The sequence below is a fragment of the Protopterus annectens genome, chromosome 6.part0 (genome assembly GCF_019279795.1).
Source record: "Protopterus annectens isolate FY-2018-M chromosome 6.part0, PAN1.0, whole genome shotgun sequence".
Classification (NCBI taxonomy): Eukaryota; Metazoa; Chordata; order Ceratodontiformes; family Protopteridae; genus Protopterus; species Protopterus annectens.
The window spans coordinates 791,293,967-791,316,012 of NC_056737.1; the positions used below are offsets into that span (position 1 = coordinate 791,293,967).

Genomic DNA, 22,046 nt, shown 5'->3' on the forward strand with positions numbered 1-22,046 from the left:
TCGTAATAACACTAATACTCTTTTGTTAGTGCCTTTGCAATGGACTTTCCTATGAAAAAGTTGATCAGGAAGGAAATGCTGTTTCAAGACTGGAGATGTTTTTCTCTGGGTATTCAGTCATGCTTGGACTCTCTTACTTTCCAAACCTAACTACTCTAACTATAGTTGGCCAGAACATTCAGAAGATAGAGAATCTTAAACACTGCCCACTGCTCAGAGAACTTTGGATTTGCGAATGTTACTTGACGGTGAGTTAAAGCAAAAATAACTATATGCAGTTCAACTTTGTAATGTATCATTTCTTCAGTAGAGTTATTTTGTACAACAAAATACAGTGATCTGTCTTTCTTATATATTTTTTTTAGATCTCATTAGCTAATACACATTCTGAAAGCAACAGGTAAAAGGGAATTGTTTATATATATTTTTTCTGTGGCGTCAGATATGGTTAATTTGTTATCCATTGAAAGATGCATTCATTTTATATGAAAAACAATAAGATCCTTAATGGCAGCAAGGGGTTCTTCATTTGAAATTATTCCAGAAGCAAGTCAATGGACAAAATACAGGCAAATGTTTGACAATTTCTTTATTAGCACCATGTGTACCGTATCAGCAAACATTAGAAAGGGATGAAGAAGATCAATCCTTACAATAATTTTTCTACAAACTTTAGTTTGAGCCATCTTCTACAGATGCAGTCACAGAAACAATAGGGGGTATTCAGAAATAGTGCTCATCGAAGTGCTACTTAACAGGGCCAGTTTTAGTTATTTATTTATGTATTTCTATTGCCCAAACCCACCTCATTTCCACCCTTCTCTACGCCTCCCCTATCTATACCAACCTGTTCAAAAGTAATCTGAATAAACTAGCAACCTCCTACAACAACATAGCCAAATTTGCCACCGGTGCCCCTTTCCATACCCACAATTGCCATAATCTTAAACTTCTAGGATGGCTGGAAGTACAAAATCAACTACTTTTTCAGCAACTCAATTTTATCCACAAGATTTTACATCATCATACAAATGCTTCCATGCTCTGTAACCTTTTCAATTCTTATAAAAATCTACCAACCCTAAGATCCGCTAAAAAGCTACAGTTAGCAACCATAAAATCCAACAACAAATCTGGGGACTGCCTGTTCTCAAATGCTGTTGGCAATATTTGGAACAAACTTCCAAGAGAAATAATATCCCTTACTTCTACCAACCTTTTCAAGAAACAATTGAAAATCTTCATTAAAAACCAATGGCTCTGCCCCTGCTCCAATCCTGACTGATACTATTCTCCCTTGTCTAACTACTTCTCAACTAAAAACATTTTTTTCTGATACTTCTCTATCCTCTACGTTTGACTTGAATCAATACATATTTTTACCTCCTTACTGTGCTGTGTAAACTCATGTACATTAAATGTTTTTTGTTATTTTTTTATACAAACTGTAAAATAACTGTTTTTCCTATGTGTAGCCTAATAACTGTTGCTAAAACATTTTTGCCAATCAGTTGCATACTTATGTAATTGTTTTCCACTGCTTTTTTTTGTGGGCTCTATGTATAAAAAATCTTTTTTTTTCTTTTTTCTCGGAGCTTTTCTCCTCGGGCCTCTACTGAAAATGGACATATATCCAGTTAGAGTAGCCCGGTCAACAAATTTAAAATAAAATAAAAGTAAATTTATTTATGTATTAATCTATTTTGCTTGGTTTCATGGGAATTGAGCTACTGTGGCTAGATATGCATCCAAAATAAATGTTTTTGCATTTAAATATTTTAGATGCATATCTAGCTACATTTTGGTATCGGGAAAGATTTAAAAAAAATACTCGTTAAGCAGTTCACCATGCATGTTGTTTTCAGTAACCCCATAGACTAAGAGTAGGTAATAACTACATGGATCAGCTAGACTGCCATTTCCATACCTGTCAGAAAGTTGTCTGTTTTCATGTTTGTAAGTTTGTATACATTATTTATTTTATTGGAGATTTAAAATTCTTAGATAAAGTAAAAAGAAAGCTTTCTGCTCCTTTCTGTGAGGTAAAAGGGATGAAATGCTTATTGAAGAAGCAGCTGAGGACTAACATTTTTGACAATAGGGAGAGCTGCCACAGCAAAGCGCTGTGAGAATATCTGATTTTTGTTTTGATTGTAGTTTACTTGCATTGTTTTCTTATTTTTGTTCTTCTGTAGTGTTTAAAAATTATTTTCTTCTAGTTTTGAAATCCTGTTTAACGTAGAAGACGGTTCTTGTGTTCTGTAAGGACAACGAGAGTATTTGTTTGTGAATTGTAGAAGAAGCTTGGAACTAGTCCTTTTCATTTAGAGTAAAGAAAACTGACCAAGATTTTGTCAGATAGTTGCAGAACAGACTGTTGTTGCTGTGTCTTTCGGCTTTTCCCGGTTAGGGGTCGCCACAGTGGAACTCCGGTCCGTTAATGATTGGTAGTTGATTTTTACGTGCCGAGTTACCAGCCCTGACACACAACCTTCAACGAAGGTACGTCCATTCACGCATGTCTCCACGCAGAAGACGCTCTAGCTGAGAATCAAACTGGACAGCGTCTTACTGTGAGGCGACAGCGCTACCGCAGCACCACCACCGCGGGTAGTGTGCTTTTATGATTTTTTTCCCACCTAAGAAAGATGTAGCTGTTGAGTTCTTAAGCTCATTGCTTTGACATTTCATGATTAACACCTACATTGTGTGGAAGTCGCACTTCTTGCAGTCTAAACATCCATTGCATTCCACACCATTCTCTGAAAAAATAAGTTTAAAAAGTGTAAGGTAAGCAAATGAAAATGTTTTGTGCACAATAAAAGCTATTAAAACTATACAAATACCAAGGTTATCACTAAGAACTATTCTTTACAGTGATAATAGTCTGTGCATATATAGTCTTTCCATAAATAATAATGCACACAACCCCCAAATTATATTTTTGTTAAACTTTCATAAACAAGGTCAATACTTGGAAACTCTACAGCCTAGACCTATATTGTTAAATAAGGTTTCCCATGACAACAAGTAATTCCTATGTGATTGCATCTGTATTGAGATATTTTCAGAACTGTGAAACATGTGCTTAATTGTATACTTAGACATAAATATAACACTGAATATCTCTAAAGATGTGCAATTTGCAATGCAAATATTGAAGATGGCTTTCTTCAATAGCATTCAAAGTTTCGCCTGATGTCACTTGTTTTATGAAATATTAAGTACATATTGAAATTGTGTTTATTTTCATAATGACTAAAAACAGCTAGCAATATCTCTGGTATGATGCAATATAAATGGACATTGCCAATGATTTTTTTAATCTCCCACCATGGCATTTCACGCCCTACCCCTTAATAATACATAGGGCTCTCATCTATGCAAGTAATAACATAAATATGAAAGTATGAATGTGACAAATTGATTTCTGTATTGCAGGACATCCTAGAGTAGCAGTCTTGGTGTCATTTTGTTAATACTTCTTTTGCACCTTCCAATACTACCATTTATTAGCTGATAAGTCACTTATTTAAAGAAGCCTGGCCCAAAAAGGTCTGGAAGCCATAAGGACCTATGGGTGTGAACTGGAAGTGTACAAAAAATGCTACTATAGGCTTGAGTGAGTTAAAATGCTCTCCTTCCTTTTCTTATTCACTTCTGCTAATGATCTCTACAGGAAGATATTGAGGTCCACTCCTTAAAATAGAAACGTGAGTTATCCCATTCATGTATTCCTGCTTGTTAGTTTTGTATTCCAGTATCTAGTGCTTTAAATACTTTCCAGCAGGCTTTTAAAATCTTCCGTTAGTACAAGTTCCTAGTACTTTCCCATAAAGTAACTATAAAGAGGTAAGAATAAGCTTCATTTATTTAAAAAGAAGCCTTATTGTAAAACATAAAGCTTTAGTAGCCCTAAGACGTAGTAAAACTAGTTTTTGGATAACTAACTGTACACATTTATTTGAGATATACTTTACTCATGAAGTTTCAGAAGTTAAAGTATGAAGGCATTTCATGATTTATTTTAGCCAGTGTAAAACCTGTCTTTTGCTTACAGAAAATGGACTCCTCATTGACATGAACATAGATATCTTTGCGTTTAAGCATTTCCAGTGTACAGAAGAGGGTAGACTGTCAGCAGTTACCCCACCCTGTGAGCATATGCACATACTGCACTGCATATGTAGAGGTTCTGAAGAATACAACCAGAAAACCCTTATCTGTACCTCAAAAAACATAAACTTCTTACTGTGAACTCCCCTCATACCTGCCTCATCCCTGGCTCCTGTTTCCCTATTTCAGAGCTGCCTTCCTTCCTACACTATTCAATCTGCTTTAGTGGTTTCTCTCCTTACAAATTCTGGTTCTGTCCACTAGGTGGCAGTGTCTACCCATCTATAGCACCTTTTCCCTCACTCCTTCCCATGCACTACAATAAAACATATAAATAGTCTTCTCTCTCTTAACTGCTAAACAACAGTTCTACCCATCTCCACCTCTGGAATCTGCCTTCTCCTTTCCCTCTGTACTGTACCCCAAGAATCCCATTAACCACCCTGCTTACCTTCCTCTCTACTTACCTTCACCAGACTGATTGATTGCTTTTCACACTGTCCTGCTGCCTACCTTCCTTAGGTGTATCCTGCTCCGTTCGCCCTGCGGGCTCACTCCGCTCCCCTACCCTACCCCCAAATCTCACCCACCCCCAGTGCATCTACACTTATACTCACCTAACCACTCCTACTTCGTCTCTACCCATTACACTCCTCCCCTTTCACCACCATACTCTTCCTAACCCCTCCCCCTACATACCACACCCCTCTCCTACTTGCTCTCTACCTATTCAGCTCCACTCCTTTCTCTACCATCTCCTCACACTTCCCTTCACATTAAACAACACAAAATGTATCTCTTCATACTTCCCTTCATATATATCTCTAACCCTTTTCCCTACACTACATATTCTACTCTATCAAATCCTCAGCATGCTCACAAAACTTATATCATACTCAATCCAATTACTACTACTTCTGAACCTTACCTATCTCCACTACCTTACCCAGCCCATCTCCACTAATCACATACCATTACTTCACACAATCAGCTCACTCCCTTCAACTCACTTACACTCATTTGTCTCAATCTCCCCTGGACTGTATCCCATTAACAACCATCTGTTTTTTCACTACAAACTAATCAATAATTGTAAACTTTCCAGCCCCTCCCTAACCTCCAATATCCACACAAATCAGACATTATACAGCATACAAACAAAGCAATCCAAACACCTCATCACCATAATTCAACACCTAACAAGCATACTTCTATCTGGAGATATACACCCTAACCCAGGCCCTAACATCACTTCCCCCACATCTAAATCCATCCTATTAGCATCACTAAATGCCCAAAGCATAGCTAACAAAATCCCCAACCTCCATGCCTGGCTTCTCCACAACAAACCTGACATCTTAGTTATTTCCGAAACCTGGTTAAAACCTCACATAAAAGATGCTGAAATAGTACCACCAAACTACTCTGTCATCAGAAAGGACAGGGCCAACAAAAAGGATGGTGGGGTAGCTATACTCTACTCATCCACCCTTTCCATTACTCCCTATAACAAACCCATCCCTCACTTCTCCAATGCAGAATTAGTATTAGCACTATTTCAATTAAATAAACACAAACACATTTACATTCCCCCCGGGAGACAATATCTCAGTACTTGAGGATATCCTATCTTGCCTTTCTACCAATATCAGTAAACTATTATCATGGGAGACACAAATATTAATTGGTCTTCCATTCATTCCCCTACACACCCCCTAAACATCAACCTATATAAGTACTCTCAGCTCATCAACCTCACTGCCAGGCCCTCTAAAGACTTCTCCAGTGGCAGTACCCTAGACTGGATCTTAGTCTCTCACCCACACTACTACATTGATAGTGGAACTCTTCCTGACTCCCTCAGTGACCACCTTCCCATTTTCACCAGGTGTCTTCCATCTCCACTACATGTAACTCATAATTACATCAACACTCGATGCCTAAAAACTTCAACCCTATAACCTTCTCAGAATCCCTAAAATCAATAAATTGGAACCCCCTAAAAACTCTACCCCTGGATAATGCTGTTGCACACTTCAGTACAACTTTCCTAAAACTGCTGGATAGCTTTGCCCCATTAAAAACCAAAAGAATAAGAAACAACACCGCCCCCTGGTTAACAAAAAAAACACACTAACTGCCATGCGACGCAGAGACAAAACCTGGGCACAGTACCAAAGAAACAAAACTCCCACCACCCTTAATGAATTCAAATCACTTCGTAATACAGTTAAAAAGCTTATCACAGCAGATGGACAGAATTACGTCTCCTTACTCCAAAATAACCATAAAACCAATCCTCAAAAATTCTGGAAAGGGATCACTACTCTCCTAAAACCTGGCTCAACAGAAAACCCATGCCCAGACCCAAATGCACTAGATATAGATCTGGCTACTCAATTCAACTCCTTCTTCATAGACTCTATTTCCAAACTAACCTCATCTTTCTCTAATAACTCCTCACCCCCTACTTCTGCATCCCCACTCTTGTCTCCCCCTTTATCCCCAGTCTCTCAACTCCCACCATTCTCCCTAAAACCCATTCCTACTTCTACCATACAAAAACTCCTGCAAAAGCTGAAACCATGCACCAATGCCCCTGATAACATTCCCTCATCCTTCCTCAGCATAGCTGCTGAAGCCATTGCCTTCCCCATCAGCATCCTAATCAATCGCTCTATTCAAGAAGGTCTTGTACCCAAACTCTAGAAAAGGGCTTACATCATTCCCCTGCACAAAGGAGGCAATAATAACAGTATTACTAACTTTTGTCCCATCGCCATCCTCTCTCCTATATCAAAACTCCTAGAGAAATGTATCAATCTTCAACTCCTTCCCTATCTCCTAGATAATAACTTACTAACTTACACACAACACGGATTCAGACCCAGTCACAGCACCATGACTGCCCTCCTTTCCTTCCTGGAAACTGTAAATAAAGCCAGAGATTCTGGCTCTACTGTATCTAGCCTCTTTCTTGACCTCTCTAAGGCCTTCGATACTATCTCTCACAACCTTTTCCTGACTAAGCTGTCTAACCTAAACCTATCCCCTTCCTCTCTCAATTGGTTCACCAGCTATCTCTCCAACAGGCAACAAGCAGTCAAGTGGAAAAAAGCCATCTCCTCTTTCCTTAACATACGCACTGGTGTCCCCCAAGGTTCCATTTTGGGTCCTCTCCTTTTCAATATATTCATAAATGATTTCTTCCATTCAGTTCCTAATGCTAAACTTATTCAATATGCAGATGATTCTGCAATTATCTGTGCAGCCTCATCCATCCCCACTCTCTTAAAACTGACTCAAGACGCCTTCTCTACCACAGAACAGTGGATGAAGGACAATCATCTAGCACTCAATGCATCAAAAAACAAACTTATGGTATTTACCCCCTCAAAAACCAACACCATTGATAGAAAACTATTCTCCATCACTAGCCAGAATAACACGTATTGAACTGGTATCTGAAACCAAACTACTAGGAGTCCAGATTGATGACCAACTTAAATTCAATAGTCACCTACACCTAAACATAGAAAAACCCACCAAAAACTTGGCATGCTCTACCGACACAATCGATCCCTCACTACATCTACTAAGTTCACTCTCGCTACTACATTCCTCATCCCTTCCTTCCTTTATGGTGCCCCTCTCCTAACAAACCTACAATCATCTCTCAAAACAAAACTGTCCTCTTGTTATAATAAAATTGCCAAATTTGCCACTAGCCACAAATCATCTAGCCATCACTGTGCATCTCTCCACAAACTTAACTGGCTAAAGCTTCCCAACTATCTCTCCTATACACAGCTCACTTTTGCTCACAAACTAATTTTTCATCCCTCCATCTGTCCCTCCCTCAGCTCTACCTTTAAAATGCCCCTGCCACAAAGACTTCTAAGATCTAATAACCAAAACCTAATAGAGCTGTACAAACCCCTTCGCTCTCCAGGACAAAACCTCCTGTCCTTTGCCCTGGCACACCTATGGAACTCCCTTCCTCCCTCCACCCGCATCACCTCCCTCTACCCGCATCACCACCAAACCTCCCTGCTTTTAAAAAATCATTGCACTTACATCTCTAACATCCTCATGGGAATACTCCTGCTCCCACCCCTCATAACCTATTCTCCACTCCCTTCAGGCAACTATATCATATATTACCAGACTCCAAATAATAAGCCAACTGCAATGACATGTTATTCTTCTCTAATCCTACTACTCCACTCAAGAAACTATATATCTACTACAGCAATGCTTTTTTTTTTTGCTTAATTTTTGTTTGTCTTGAACCCACAAATGAATGACGTTGTAAACTGCTGTAATCTTTTTGTTACCACTGATTTTTAAGCTTTGTCTTTAATCTACAGATGATAGAAATTTTAAACTGCTGTAATTTTTTGTAATTGGAGCTTTTCTCCCCAGGACTCCATTGAAAACGGGTTCTTATTGGCCCAATGGACTATCCTGGTAAACCAACTGCAAATAAATAAATAATAAATAAATAAAACTCAGGAAAGCCAGAGCCTCATATATGTAACTCATTTCCCAGACCTCCTACTAATGAAAATAAATCTCTGACACACACACACACACACACACACACACACACACACACACACACACACACACACACACACACTTTTAACAGTGTAGAGAGAGAGAGAGAGAGAGCCTATATTAACAAAATAACTGTGGTTCCAGTTAAGCCAATCCACATTTAGTAGTTCTTAAGACATTCATTGTGGTTTGTCAGCCTTAAAAAGTAATCACAGTAACTGCTGAGGCCATTATGCAAAAAAGCCAACATGTGCCTCATTGATTTTTTTTTTTGTGAAGTTTATTATAGCTCATGCTTGCTTGAGGTCAGTGTAAGAGGTATTTCAACTAGTTTACAAAAAAATGTTGCAGTTATTATGACCTGGCCATTGTTCACATTGTTCACACTGACATGAACATTCAAATATTGTATTTCTTCCTGGGTATGCATTACAGTATGGTGGAATTATTGATCCTCTTAGCAAGCATTAGAAGAAACACCTGCTTGATGAAATCCTCAAATCAGTTCATATAGCATCTATCTAGCCAATAATTTGGTATGCAGTTAGAGTGGTAAAGGACAGAGAAGTGCAGGTAGCTCTAGGAAATGTGCTATATGTGTGAGGCTCTGACTTACCGAAGTTTATGGTTTCTTGAGGTACGGGTGAGGATTTTGTGGGTGTATTCTTCATCCCTCTCCCTGGTTAATTCAAGAACCAAAAAATAGGTTTCCCATTTACATCAGTGTGCCCTTTGACTTCAAATACCCAAGATTAAAAAAAAACTCTGCAATAAAATGTGTGATTTAGAATGTTTCATCTTCCTGAATGATATTGAGAGATGAACATTACTGAAATCTTTTTTAAAGATCCATGATGCAGTTACAAATTCCACTGTGTACCTTTTCATTGGCAAGTGGGATAGGTGGCAGTGTCTTGAATATTTGTAAAAGAATACCTAAAACAAAAAGCCAAGAAAACAACTCAAGATTAGAAATTGTTCATACAGTTTTAAAACCATATGTTTTTTTCAGTATACTATAGGAATCTTATGATGTCCTTTTGTTCCCATGTTGTAGTAGTCTTAGTGTGGGATTCTCAACTTCAGGCGACCAGAATATCTGCTCCTATACAAAAGCTTAAGCCTGTTTGCTGTAGGTGCGTGGAACGTCACATGCAGTGCCACAAACTAGGGACCTTAAATGTGATGTACACACACACACACACACACACACACACACACACACACACACACACACACACACACACACACACACACCTCAGAACTCTTCAGCTGCAGTCGAACGTCAGATTGATTGCATCACTCATGTACTATCAAGATGTCTAAAGCCAAGTACCCCGTTGGGGATTGTTTTTTGCTATTGCTTGCACTTGGTTTGCTGTCGTCCCCCCCCCCATTTAGCCGATGTCCGCTAAGAAGGGTAAGTGCCGATGCGGGCTTCACATTCCGCATAAAGACTCACACTACCATTGCATTTTTTGCCTAGGCCGGGAACGCGACCATACCTCTTGTCCAATTTGCCAGTCATTCGTCCCAAAGATGCTCAGAAGCCATCTGGCTGCCCTTAATCTTTACTTAGAAAACCAGAGGCTAAAGAAATTAGTGCTTAGGATGGATCCAGAGTTGGCCACCCAGGCAGAGCCTCCATACAAAAAGATCAAGTTGTCATGGCCTACTACTACTGCCCCTCCACCATTGGATGCCCCACCAGCTTCTGATTTAGGAGCTGAGGGACATCCGTTAGAGCCATCTACTTCGAATCCTCTCGAGGAAGCCGCTTCTGAAGTAACGGCTGGCACGTCCACAGAGGTACTTCAGATGTCGGTTTCTACCGATGTTGGGGAACCAGGCCTCGCCGGACACCTGACTGGGCTACCAGAACCTGAAGCCCCAGTTCCAACAAAGACCCCTGAAACTAGGCCTTCTCCCAGGACTACTCCTTTGAAAAGGAAACAGAAAAGCAAGCATATATCTCCCTCTGCTGAGGGATTACCTGACTGGCAATCCTACACTCAATCCTTGATGCAGGCCTTCATGGCCCTTAGGTCCTCAGCTACTTCTTCTCCTACATGAGAAGTGGGAAGATGGGTTGAAGAGGAGGAGGGTTGCTCTTCATCATCCGATGACTCAATCACTTACTCATCACAGATTGCATCTCCACTGGAATACTATTCCCCTGATGAATCCATAGAAGGGGAATCTCTCCCAGAGGACATTACTTTTGGGGAGACCATCACCAAAATGAAAGAATATTTCAAATGGGATACTTACCAAATGACTGAAACTCAAAAGAGATATTTTGAATTACTACAAGTAGAATCTCCCTCTCCATTTGCCATCCCTCCAGTTATACCTTCTTATCTTGATGCATTTTCTTCAGCATCAAAAAATCCTGATTCACAGCCACCTGCCCCTAAGAGACCTGACCATTTCTATAAGGTTTGAAAACGAAAAAAAAACGGCTCAGGAACGATGACAGCATCCACGAACAAAGGTTTAATAAAAACAAAGTCTTTTAAAACCAATACTGCAGTAATATAAATCCAGAATGAACCAAAAACCAAAACTCTGCAATTACAAATGTTAAGCGCTTTTCGTCTGTTTGTGTAAACAGACTTCTTCAGACAAATACACTACAAAGGTCGGAAAAAAATTAAATTTAAATACAAAGTAAGTAGTCACATGACAAATGTAACTCAGTTAACTCTTTGTAGTTAGAACAGTACTGACTACCTTCACTTTTGTAGTAGTCAGTACTGTTCTAACTACAAAGAGTTAACTTTGAGTAACATTTGTAATTGCAGAGTTTTGGTTTTTGGTTCATTCTGGATTTATATTACTGCAGTACTGGTTTTAAAGAATTTGTTTTTATTAAACCTTTGTTCGTGGATGCTGTCATTGTTCCTGAGACGTTTTTTTTTTTTTTCATTTTCATGCCACTTTTTCATTTTTAGTGGTTCATTTCTATAAGGTGCCTGATAAACAGAAATTCCTGTGGAAACCCCGCTTAGCAGACCCAGCCACGATTGCTGTATCCCCTGACAAGCAGTCTAGATTAATACCCTCCTCGTCCCTTTTACCTTCTGACAAGGACAGTAAGAATATGGACAGGATAGGCAAGAGGGTTTATACCTCCTCCACCCTAGCCTTCAGAGCTATCAACTACCAAGCTCATATGATAAAATATGCCCTGGACTTAGCATCTCAAGCCTCTACTCTCCTGTCCTTCTAGCCTGACTCCCCTAACAAGGAAGAGGTAGCATCAAAACAGTCCCTGGCTTCTCAAGTAGCCAGACATTTAATTAGATGCAGTTATGATGCAGCAGAGGCCTCTACAAGGTCTGCTGCTTCCGCATTAGTGCTACACAGATATTCTTGGCTTCACCTTCAACCCCTGCCGGAGGACGTCATGTCCAAAATTCTTGATGCCTCTCTTGACCACAACCTCCTGTTTGGGAAACGGTCTGCAAAGCTCTTTAAAAACCTTCATGAGAAAAGCAAGGAGCTTCATGATATAAAACACCATCTGGTGTCCCCCATTCCTACATACTACAGGAATTACCCAGCCAAGACTACCTTTGTCAGGAGGGGCCCCCTCTTCTGCTACTCCTTCCTCTTCCAGACATAGGAAAGGAGCCAGGACACAGACCACTTCCAGACCAGTTTCCTCTCAACCTACCCAAAGACAGCCCTTTCATGACAGAAATGGCTCCAACAACGCATGACTGCCTTACCCACCTCCCTCTGTCATGCCACCTCTCCCACTGCCTACCCCTTTGGAAAACTATCACCACAGACGTTGGAAAGAAAGACCCCCCTGCAAGGGGCATTCCATTCCCACACAAGAATCAACTGCACCTTATGCCCCAGATCCTGCATAATCTTCTGAACCATGGAACTATAGAACCTGTCCCTCCAGGACAAGAAGGAAAAGGTTTTTACTCAAGGTTATTTCTAGTACCAAAAAAGCACTGCCCTTGGAGGCCAGTTCTGGATCTGTCCTTTCTAAACCTCTTCCTAAGAGTTCCACCTTTCAGAATGTTATCCCTCCAGACCCTTCTTCCACTGTTGCCAGCCCAGGCATTCATGGCCACGCTAGAGCTTTACCTCCACTTCCCCATAAAACCCTCTCACAGAAAGTACTTCCGTTTTACTAGGCCCTGTTCTTTCAATTTATAGCCTTGCCCTTTAGTTTATCTACTGCACCCAGGGTATTCACAAAATGCCTGGCCCCAGCAATAGCCTATTGCAGAACCAAAGGCGTTCATATTTATCCCTACCTAGATGACATGCTTATTCTTGCAGAAAAAGGGGACACCTTAGAAAAACATCTGCAGGTCACCATGTCCCTACTACAAGGCTTGGGGTTCACCGTCAACCTCCCCAAGTCATCCCTAACCTCAGAGCAGGACAAAATCTTTCTGGGATGCAGGATCAGAACAGACCTGATGCAGGCATTCCTCCCTCAGGGCAAAGTTCTCTCCCTTACTGGCCACTTCCAGGACCTGATCCAGGTACAGCAACTATCAGCAAGACAATTTATATGGGTTCTGGGCCTTATGGCAGCCATCATTCCTATGCTTCCTTTAGCCAGGATGCATATGAGAAAACTGCAGTGGTATTTGAAGAATGTGTAGTCCCAACACAACCACCCTCTAGAATTTCAGATCCCAGTCTTACCCTGCCTCAAAGTAGAATTAAGGTGGTGGATACAACAAGTTCAAATGAACCCAGGCCTTTCACCCCCCCCCCAAACCATCTTAATACATGCACATAAGACTAATCGGACCTGGGCAGGGGGGCTACCATGAAGGATCTCAAGGTGCAGGAGAACTGGCAGCCTAAGTTTCAGAAAAAACATGTAAATGTGAGGGAGATGACAACAGTCCTTCTGGCCCTGAAAGCCTTTCTCCCAATCCTGCAACCAGGTCCCCTTCAAATTTTCACAGACAGTACCACAGTCGTGCCCTTAGCAAACAAGGAGGGACAAAGTCCTATCTCCTATGCAAGATAGCAATACAGATTTGGGACCTAGCCTCCAGAAACAACCTATCTCTGCAGGCAACCTACATCCCATCCCAAGACAATCAACAGACAGATGTTCTCAGCAGATCATCCTCTCTACATTACGAGTGGATGTTGAACAGGGAGGTTTTTCTAGACATTGTCCACCAGTGGGGCATATCTCAAGTAGATTTGTTTGCCTCCCCCCAGAACAGACAATTGAAAAAATTCTGCACCAAGAACCACTTCCCACTAGCCTGGAGGGTGGACGCCTTCAACATTTCAAGGAAGGGACAGTTTCTACATGCATTTCTCCCCTTCCCTTCATTCCAAAGGTCCTCCTGAAGATCAGGAAGGACAAACCAAAAATCTTGCTGGTGACTCCCTATTGGCCAATGCAGCATTGGTTCCCCCTACTACTATCTATTGCCAAGGGCAATCACCACAAGTTACCCCATAAGGTGGACTTGCTCACACAGCAGAGGGGCACACTCATTCATCCTCACCATCAGATGTTATGCCTAACACTATGGGTGATGCACTTTTAATTCCCTTCAGACACCACTACTCTGAGGACATGCTTTCAGTCCTTAGGGAGGCCAGGAAACCTACTACAAGGAGATCCTACATTTCATAATGGGAAAGATTCTCCAAATGGTGTCTAAAAAGCATAGGGATCGCTTTCTAGTGGATGTTCCTCTACTGCTAACTTATATATGTGAACTTATCAAGGCTGGCCTTTCATACTCTTCAGTGAAAGTCCACCTCTCTGCACTGTCTGCCTGCTTACCCCTAGACCTACCTCTGCTATCCAGGCTAGAAGTTGAATTGTTCCTGAAAGGGATCTTGCACATTAGACCACCAAGAAAACCTGTCCCACCACCTTGGGACTTGAACTTTATCCTAGAAAAACTCACACTGGCTCCATTTGAGCCAGCCAGCTCTGCAACACTCCATGTGTGCACATGGAAAACTGTTCTACTGGTGACCCTTGCCTCTGCTAGAAGGGTGTCAGAGTTGCAAGCTCTCATGGCTTGCCCACCCTACACTATTTTCCACAAGGACAGGGTAACCCTGCGCACCAACCCTTCTTTCATGCCCAAGGTGGTCAACGACCTGTCTTTAAACCAGTGCATTCACTTGCCCACCTTCTTCCCCTCTCCCACTATCCCCAGTGAGAGGATACTCCATTCCCTAGATGGGCACAGGCAACTGAGGTTTTATTTAGACAAAACTAAGTCCATCAGAAAATCCAACCAGCTCTTTGTACCCTTCCACCCAGGAGCCATGGGCAAGGCAGTCTCCAAACAAACCATTTCCTGCTGGATCAGAAAAGCTATCCACTTCTGCTACTCCTGCCATGGTAAGGACTTACTTAAGAGCTCACTCTACCAGGGCTATAGCATCCTCCAAAGCCTTCCTTAAAGGCATGGACAAGGCCTCCATTCCGGATCTGGCCACCTGGTCCTCTGTATATACCTTTACCAGACACTACAAATTGGACCACATCTCCAGAGCCAGAGCAAGGTTTGCTAGGGCAATCCTACAGGGCTTTCTGAAGTCAACTACCTCTACCTCCACCCTTCCTTCTTCCTAAGCTATGGCACTTTCCCACACTAAGAATACTGCAACATGGGAATAGAAGGACATAGAATAGTTGTGTAAAATCTTACCATAACCATAGATGTCCTTCTCTTCCATGTTGCAGTATTCCTTCCCCCCACCTATCCCCCTTTATTCCTATCGGCCTCTCTAGAGGGCATCCTGCAGCACCACCTAGACTATGGTCAGTATAGCCAGCAAATGGCACTTCACACCTCTTGTGGTCATCATTTGCCTCATACTGGTGGACTGTCCAACTGGGCAATTAAGTTCTGAAGTCTGTATGTGCAGGCATCACATTTAAAGTCCCAGGTTTATGGCCCTGCATGTGACGTCCCACACACATACAGCAACCAGGCTTAAGCTTTTGTATAGGTGCTGACATTCGGGTTGCCTGAGGCGGAGAATTCCACACTAAGAATACTGCAACATGGAAGTGTAAAGATTTTACACAACTATTCTTTATACCATCTGTCTCTCATACAGAGTATGACAATTTCCTATCTGTAGTCCAGGATACAAAAATTAGAGAAAGTACAATAATTATGAGGGATTTTTTTTAACTGTTCAGGCACCAAATAAACATACCCTGATACTAAATTATTATGTTAATCAAAACTGAAATACATTATAGAAAATCCAGCTAGTGAAGGCAATATTTGTTTATTTTATTTTTATTTATCCTTTGTTGAAAGGGTTAGTCCCGCTAGGCTAGTAGCCACTTTCAGAGGAGACCTGAAGTGACATTTGTACTACTAGGGGAAATTTGGCCCAGGCAGCGGGGAACTCCACCTTTTTGCAGCTTTGGAGCTAGCAGACGTGAGAAGTGCTAAAATGGAGAGAAAAATTTGCAAGGTGTTCGAAGATCTGGAAACAGCTATTCAGTTTGAGTTGTTCACAGAGACTAAGAATGAGGATTCTGGATGGAGTGGATATTTCATTTCAACCTTCCAGTCAGGAGAGTTGCTGGAAGATATACTACAGGATTTGGTTGTTCACAGTGAGCCAGAAAACAATGTGGATGCATACTGGGGGGACATTATGGAAAACAACCAGAATGTGGAAGCAGAAACACTTTTTAATGCATGTTGTAGAAAACAACAAAAAATTGTGTGCAGAGACTGTTGCAGAAGTGCTCACAGAATAAAAGGATAGACAGAAAATGATTGGGGATCCAAAGAGGGAAATGTGTTGTAAAGATTCAAAGTAAAAGAGAAAATGAACTGAATGGGTATGATATTTGGGACAACATTCTGATTCCTTTGGATGTAAAAGCTCAAGAGGTAAGAACATTTATTTAATAAACAAAAAAGGCATTTTGTGGTATATTTGAGACTGCATATGACATGGAGCAGTTTTTATGTGAATATGAAAAAAAAAACAAAATGGTGATCCATGGAACTTGCATATGGTAAAAGCATAAAAGAACAGAGGTTAAAAAAGAGACTTAGAAAGATATTTGAAAGAGATGTGTAATGGTGTAATGGATATTTCTAAAGTGTATGGTAATAGGGGTTTGTGGACTGGTGAATTCTAGTGGATTCTTATGGATGGGATTGTAATGTTATATTAAAAGAAAATGAAAAGATTATACATATTTCGAGCATGATAAATGTTGAGAATAAAGGTGTGATGAAAATATTTGGGGCAACCCAAAATCCATGTTTTTTTTGGAGAGTTGGATTGGTTGATAGGTAACTGATAAAAAAATATTCTGTATGTGGGGAAAATGATCATGATAAAAAAAATGTGAGTTAAAATGTTATAGATGTAAAAAAGGCAAAATAATTGTGACAAAGTGAAGAAAAAAGGATAATGATCAAAGGGAAAATATAGTAGAGGAAGTAGCGATAGAAGGTAGTATAAGAAAAGAAGAAGTAAAGATAAGAAAGAGAAAAAGGTTCTGAAGTAAATGATAAAAAAGATATAAGGGGTGTTCTTAGAAGCATTAAATTCTCGGCTGGAGTGCCTGTGTGGGGTCTGCATGTCCTCCCCACGGTCGAGTGGTGTTTGAAAGACATGCATGAATGGGCATGCCTTCGTTGAAGGGTGAGCGTCGAGCTGGCACCTCGGTACCATAAAAATCTACTGCCACTCATTAGCGGACCAGAGTTCCGCTGTGGCGACCCCTAACTGGGAAAAGTCGAAAGAAGAACAACTTAGAAGCATTAAAGTACACAAATGTTGAATGGCTAAAGATCAGTCCCGAATGATCAAAAAGCAAAACAAGTCAAAAAGCCACAGTTTTGTCTGGGTATGTCCTTGTTCCAAGCCTAAATAGCCCTCTTCCTATGTTTGTGTTCTAATATTGTTCATTTGTAACTTAACTGTGTGACATTTTTTTAGGTCTTTTAACCATGTAATCTTTTACTTGTATATCTGAAAAGAACCTGTAAACTTTGTTCAACAGGAATTATATAATATTATTGTCTGTACCTTGGAGCTTTTCTCCCCAGGCCTCTGCTGAAAATGGACATTTATCCAGTTGGACTATCCTGGTCAACAAATGTAAAAAATAAATGAAAAAATAAAACAGAGTGTTTTTTTTTTTTTTTTTGCACAGGGCAGGCCCCCTGTACCCCCAGGTGGGGGTCTGCACCCCCCATTAATTAAATATATGAACTCCAAGATGACTCTACACTGGGGAAAGGCCAAATTCCCAAATCCCCACTGTGCACAAACTTGTATGCACTTAACTCCAGCAGAAGCGATCAAATGAATTTCAGTCTCTTCTGCCAGTGTTAAACATATTCAAAATTGCGAACGTTAAAGCATATGGACTACTCTCGATATAAGCTGGATAATACTATAAGGAAAGGACTACTCTCAATATAAATTAGAAAATGGTAAAAGGAAAAAAATTCTATTGGTAAAAAGTAAAAGATAAGAAAAAAGTTTTAAGGGCATAAATAAAGATAAAGGAAATGGCTATAATGTTATGTGATGTCCCCACTCTGGGCCAGGAATCAAGGAGCCTGAAACCTCACCAGTGACACTGAAGAGGGATGTTCACTTGGAACACAAATGGATACACTCATTATTTCCAGATGCAGACCTCTCTGCATTAAGCACAGTTTCCTTTAAGAGCGCACAGAGAACACGCTCAGCCTGGAGTCTGGGTTTCTCTGTCTCTCCCCAGATCCCCAGTAAGGCTACCCATTGGCACAGCTTCAGAGTTAAGTCCTCAGCCGAGTTCCCCAAACCAAGTCCTCCATTAATCTCTGTTAAACAAGTGCTGTGTGTCCCTGCCCGAGTAGGTGACACCAAACTCTGAGATTTAATTTTCACACACACACACACACACACACACACACACACACACACACACACACACACACACACCTGGGAAAGGCTGGTACAGATTACCCACTCTACCAGTTTTGTCCAGACTATAGGGTGGATTCACTGACACCCATCTGTTACTATAAGGCTGTTAAAGCGTATCCAATTATACTGAGTGAAATTAATATTAATACAAATGGTAGTATTGACCAAACAGCCAGGCTTTCAGGAGTGGCCAGAGTTATCACCAAATAACTATGTGCAAATACTCTCAAAACTTGAATATTTTCTAAAAAGAACCAGCCACAATGAAAAGTTTAAATATATTTAATAATAAAAGAACATGAAAATCTAAATATCTATTTGCAGTAAAAAACAGAGTTTCAGTCACAGGAAGTACTGAAAATAACATAGCTGGAAAGAGTCGCACAGTTGCAGAAAAAACAGTGCTCAACTATTCTTACTATATTTTCCTGACAAATCTAAATAATTACTGTTCCTACTTACTGAATAGAGCAAGGCAAGATAATGTGGGTGAGTGGTCCTTGTTCTCAGATCCAAGACAAAATGCTGAGAGCAGCCTTGTACTTTTCTGGCTTATAGAATGACATCACACACATCTGGTCAGTTTCCTGCACTATACCCCATCACTAGATGCTGCCGGGGTTTAGCACCTGTGTGCTACAATACACACTAGACCTTTAGCTAAGTTTTATTAACACATCTGGATGCCATAAAGCAATAAAGCTATTCCACTCTTCCTACAGGAGCTACCACTTGTTTTCTAGCACAGACATTGCATCTCTGGCACCATTTAAAACTGTGGGGATAACATCTTTATGAATAATTTAATTTCAGATGTATTTTGAAGTTTGAGATTAACCTTTTCTCTTCCAGTTCTCTGTTAAAACACAAACATTTAATTGTTATAACAACACATGTACATTTATTTTCCTTCCAGCAGGGGGCACTATTGATACTTTAACACAGGCGAACTTCACAAATTCATTTTCAGCACAAGCATCTGTACAAGTCTGTTTTATATACAGATGACATATAATTAGAAAATTCTAGCTACCTGAGCTGGCATATGTTACACATCCACTGCCCCTGGCATGACTGGCAGTGCCTCCTATCATTACATGCTATAATGAAAGAAAATGGAGTAAGAAAAACTGTGATAACATTTTAATAAATCTTTTAAGTTGGAAAAAAATAACTCTTTGATTTCAGTAAATGTGAACAGTATTAAGAATATAGTTAGGAGCATTGGAGTTTTGGACTGGTGTGTTAAGTGTGATGGAGATGTTATTGTGTTAAGAGATATAAGGATTTAGCAGTGAAGAAAGACTGAAAACTGAGAAATTGTGGGATGGGAGTATAATAAACACATTTAGGAAATGAACATTGTGCTGGAATAGCCGTGTTATGTAAAAGGACAGTGAAGACTGTGGATATTAATTGTTAAGAATGGGATGGGTAACCATTTTGGATGTGAGATGAAAAGCATTATATGCTTATGTGACCATTAAGGAGAGGGAGAATTTATTTAATCAGATGTTAGATTATGTAGTGGCAAATAGGAACATTATAACTGTGATTTAAGGCTAAAGCATAAGAAAGGAAATGGTGCAAGAAATAGGCAAGAAGTTATGAAATGTGGGTAAGTTAGTTGTATTGAATAAAAGTTATTGGGCATGTAGAAGGGGTGGGAATGGGTCTGAAATTGATTATTTTGCATTATTGGAAGGTTTAATTATAACAGAATATGAGGCTGTTGTAACAGTTTTTTCCGACCTTTTAGCAGTATGGATAGAGTTAGTGGAGGATAAGGAATATATTAAGATAGGAAAGGGGTAAAAAGGTTAAATGAAACGTTATGGAATGAAAATAGGAAGGGAATAGTATTTCAGTTATGTGAGGATCATATAGCAATGGGGAATTTTTATAAAACTTGGTCTGAATGGTGGGCGGGTTTTTAAAAAGAACTTTAAAAATGTTTTATCAATTGCAGGATGATGTAAGCATGGAAGTAAAAGGAAAATATTGAAAAATATGTAGGGATGCTTTAGAGAACGTAAATAATAATGCAGTTGAATAAAATGATAAAAGAAATGTATAGAAGAAACCAAGAAAAAATATGTTCTTATTGTTTGAACAAGAATATTATTTACAAAGAAAAAGAAAAGACATCTGTATATTTGGGTAAAACAGCAAATGAAGACAGTAGTGTAATGAGTGAAATGAGAAATATGAAAGGAGAGGTAAACTAAACAAACAGGTGAAAAATCGAATCATGAGTATTGTTGTACAGTATGTGAATATGGTTAAAGGTGAGAAGAAAGAGGACAAGAGAATATTGAAAGTAAAATTAAATTTCAGATGAAGCTAAGGAAGAATTTGAAAAATTATTTTATGTATGATGGGTAAGGTATTTAGAACGGTGAGTGAAGATTCGGTTTCTGATCTTGATGGGATAAGATATGGAATGAAAAAACTTTAATGGAGTGCCAAAGAATGTTTTATGAAGGTTTTGAATGAATGGTTAAATGAAGGGTTGCTTATGAGGAAATATGTAGTGGGGTGTTAAATTTTGTATGGAAAAAGATGAAAGAAAAGAAATTTGGAGACCAGTGATATTAAATAATACAGATTATAATGTATATATGAAAAATATTGCAGAAGAGAACAGAGAATAGAATGAGAGAGGTAGTAGAAGGGTTTACTATCAAAATGTTGAAATTCATTTGGTCTGACGTTCGTATGATCGACCCATATGGTCGACACATGAATATTAAGTAGTTCATTTGGTCGAAAGGAAGTGCATGCAAAATTATCTGTCGACATTATGTTGCAAACAGGGCACGGATTTTCCCTTGTCTGCACTGTTAGGCATTCTCGGAGTTGTAATATATAAGTAGCAGGGGGTGTGGGGGGTGCAGCTCCCCCTGCAGAAACACTAGTGTTAGTTTGCAGGTGTTTTTCAACCATTTAAATTTAGACATTTTTTCGGTATTTTGAACATTCGGTGTAATGACTTACACCATTATGAACGTCGACCATGTGAATTTCAACATTTTGATAGTAAACCTAGCAGAAGATAGTATGTATGGCATAAAGGGAAAGGGGTGCCAAGAATTATTAATGATTGTGATAGATTGTAAATGATATAAACAGAAGCGAGGATGTTAAACTCATGATAGGTAGAATTGTTAAGACATTTGATATCAGCACATAAAAATAATAAATTAAGAATGCTACTGAATGGATGGTTGAGTAAAGAAATATATATTTCATGTAGTATAAGGCAAGGATGTGCAAAGAGTGGTATTTGCTTAGTTATTAATATGTGAATTAGGTATTCTTTCAAATGAGAGATGCCAGTTATGTGATGAGAGAAGAGATAGTAATTTCTGATAATTTTGTCATATGCAGATGATATAATTGCTAAGAATAAGATATGAATGACAGCAATGGTGATG

The 22,046-nt window shown here is 39.7% G+C and overlaps 1 protein-coding gene across 1 annotated transcript in view; it reads left to right on the plus strand.

Annotated features, from left to right (window-relative positions):
• Window positions 1-22,046, plus strand: part of LRRC9 (leucine rich repeat containing 9) — a 3,097,114-nt gene that overhangs the window by 401,398 nt on the left and 2,673,670 nt on the right. The window contains exon 3 of the mRNA XM_044073581.1: window positions 30-248. Within this exon, the coding sequence (XP_043929516.1) occupies window positions 30-248 (219 nt within the window). The remainder of the gene's footprint in view (window positions 1-29; window positions 249-22,046) is intronic.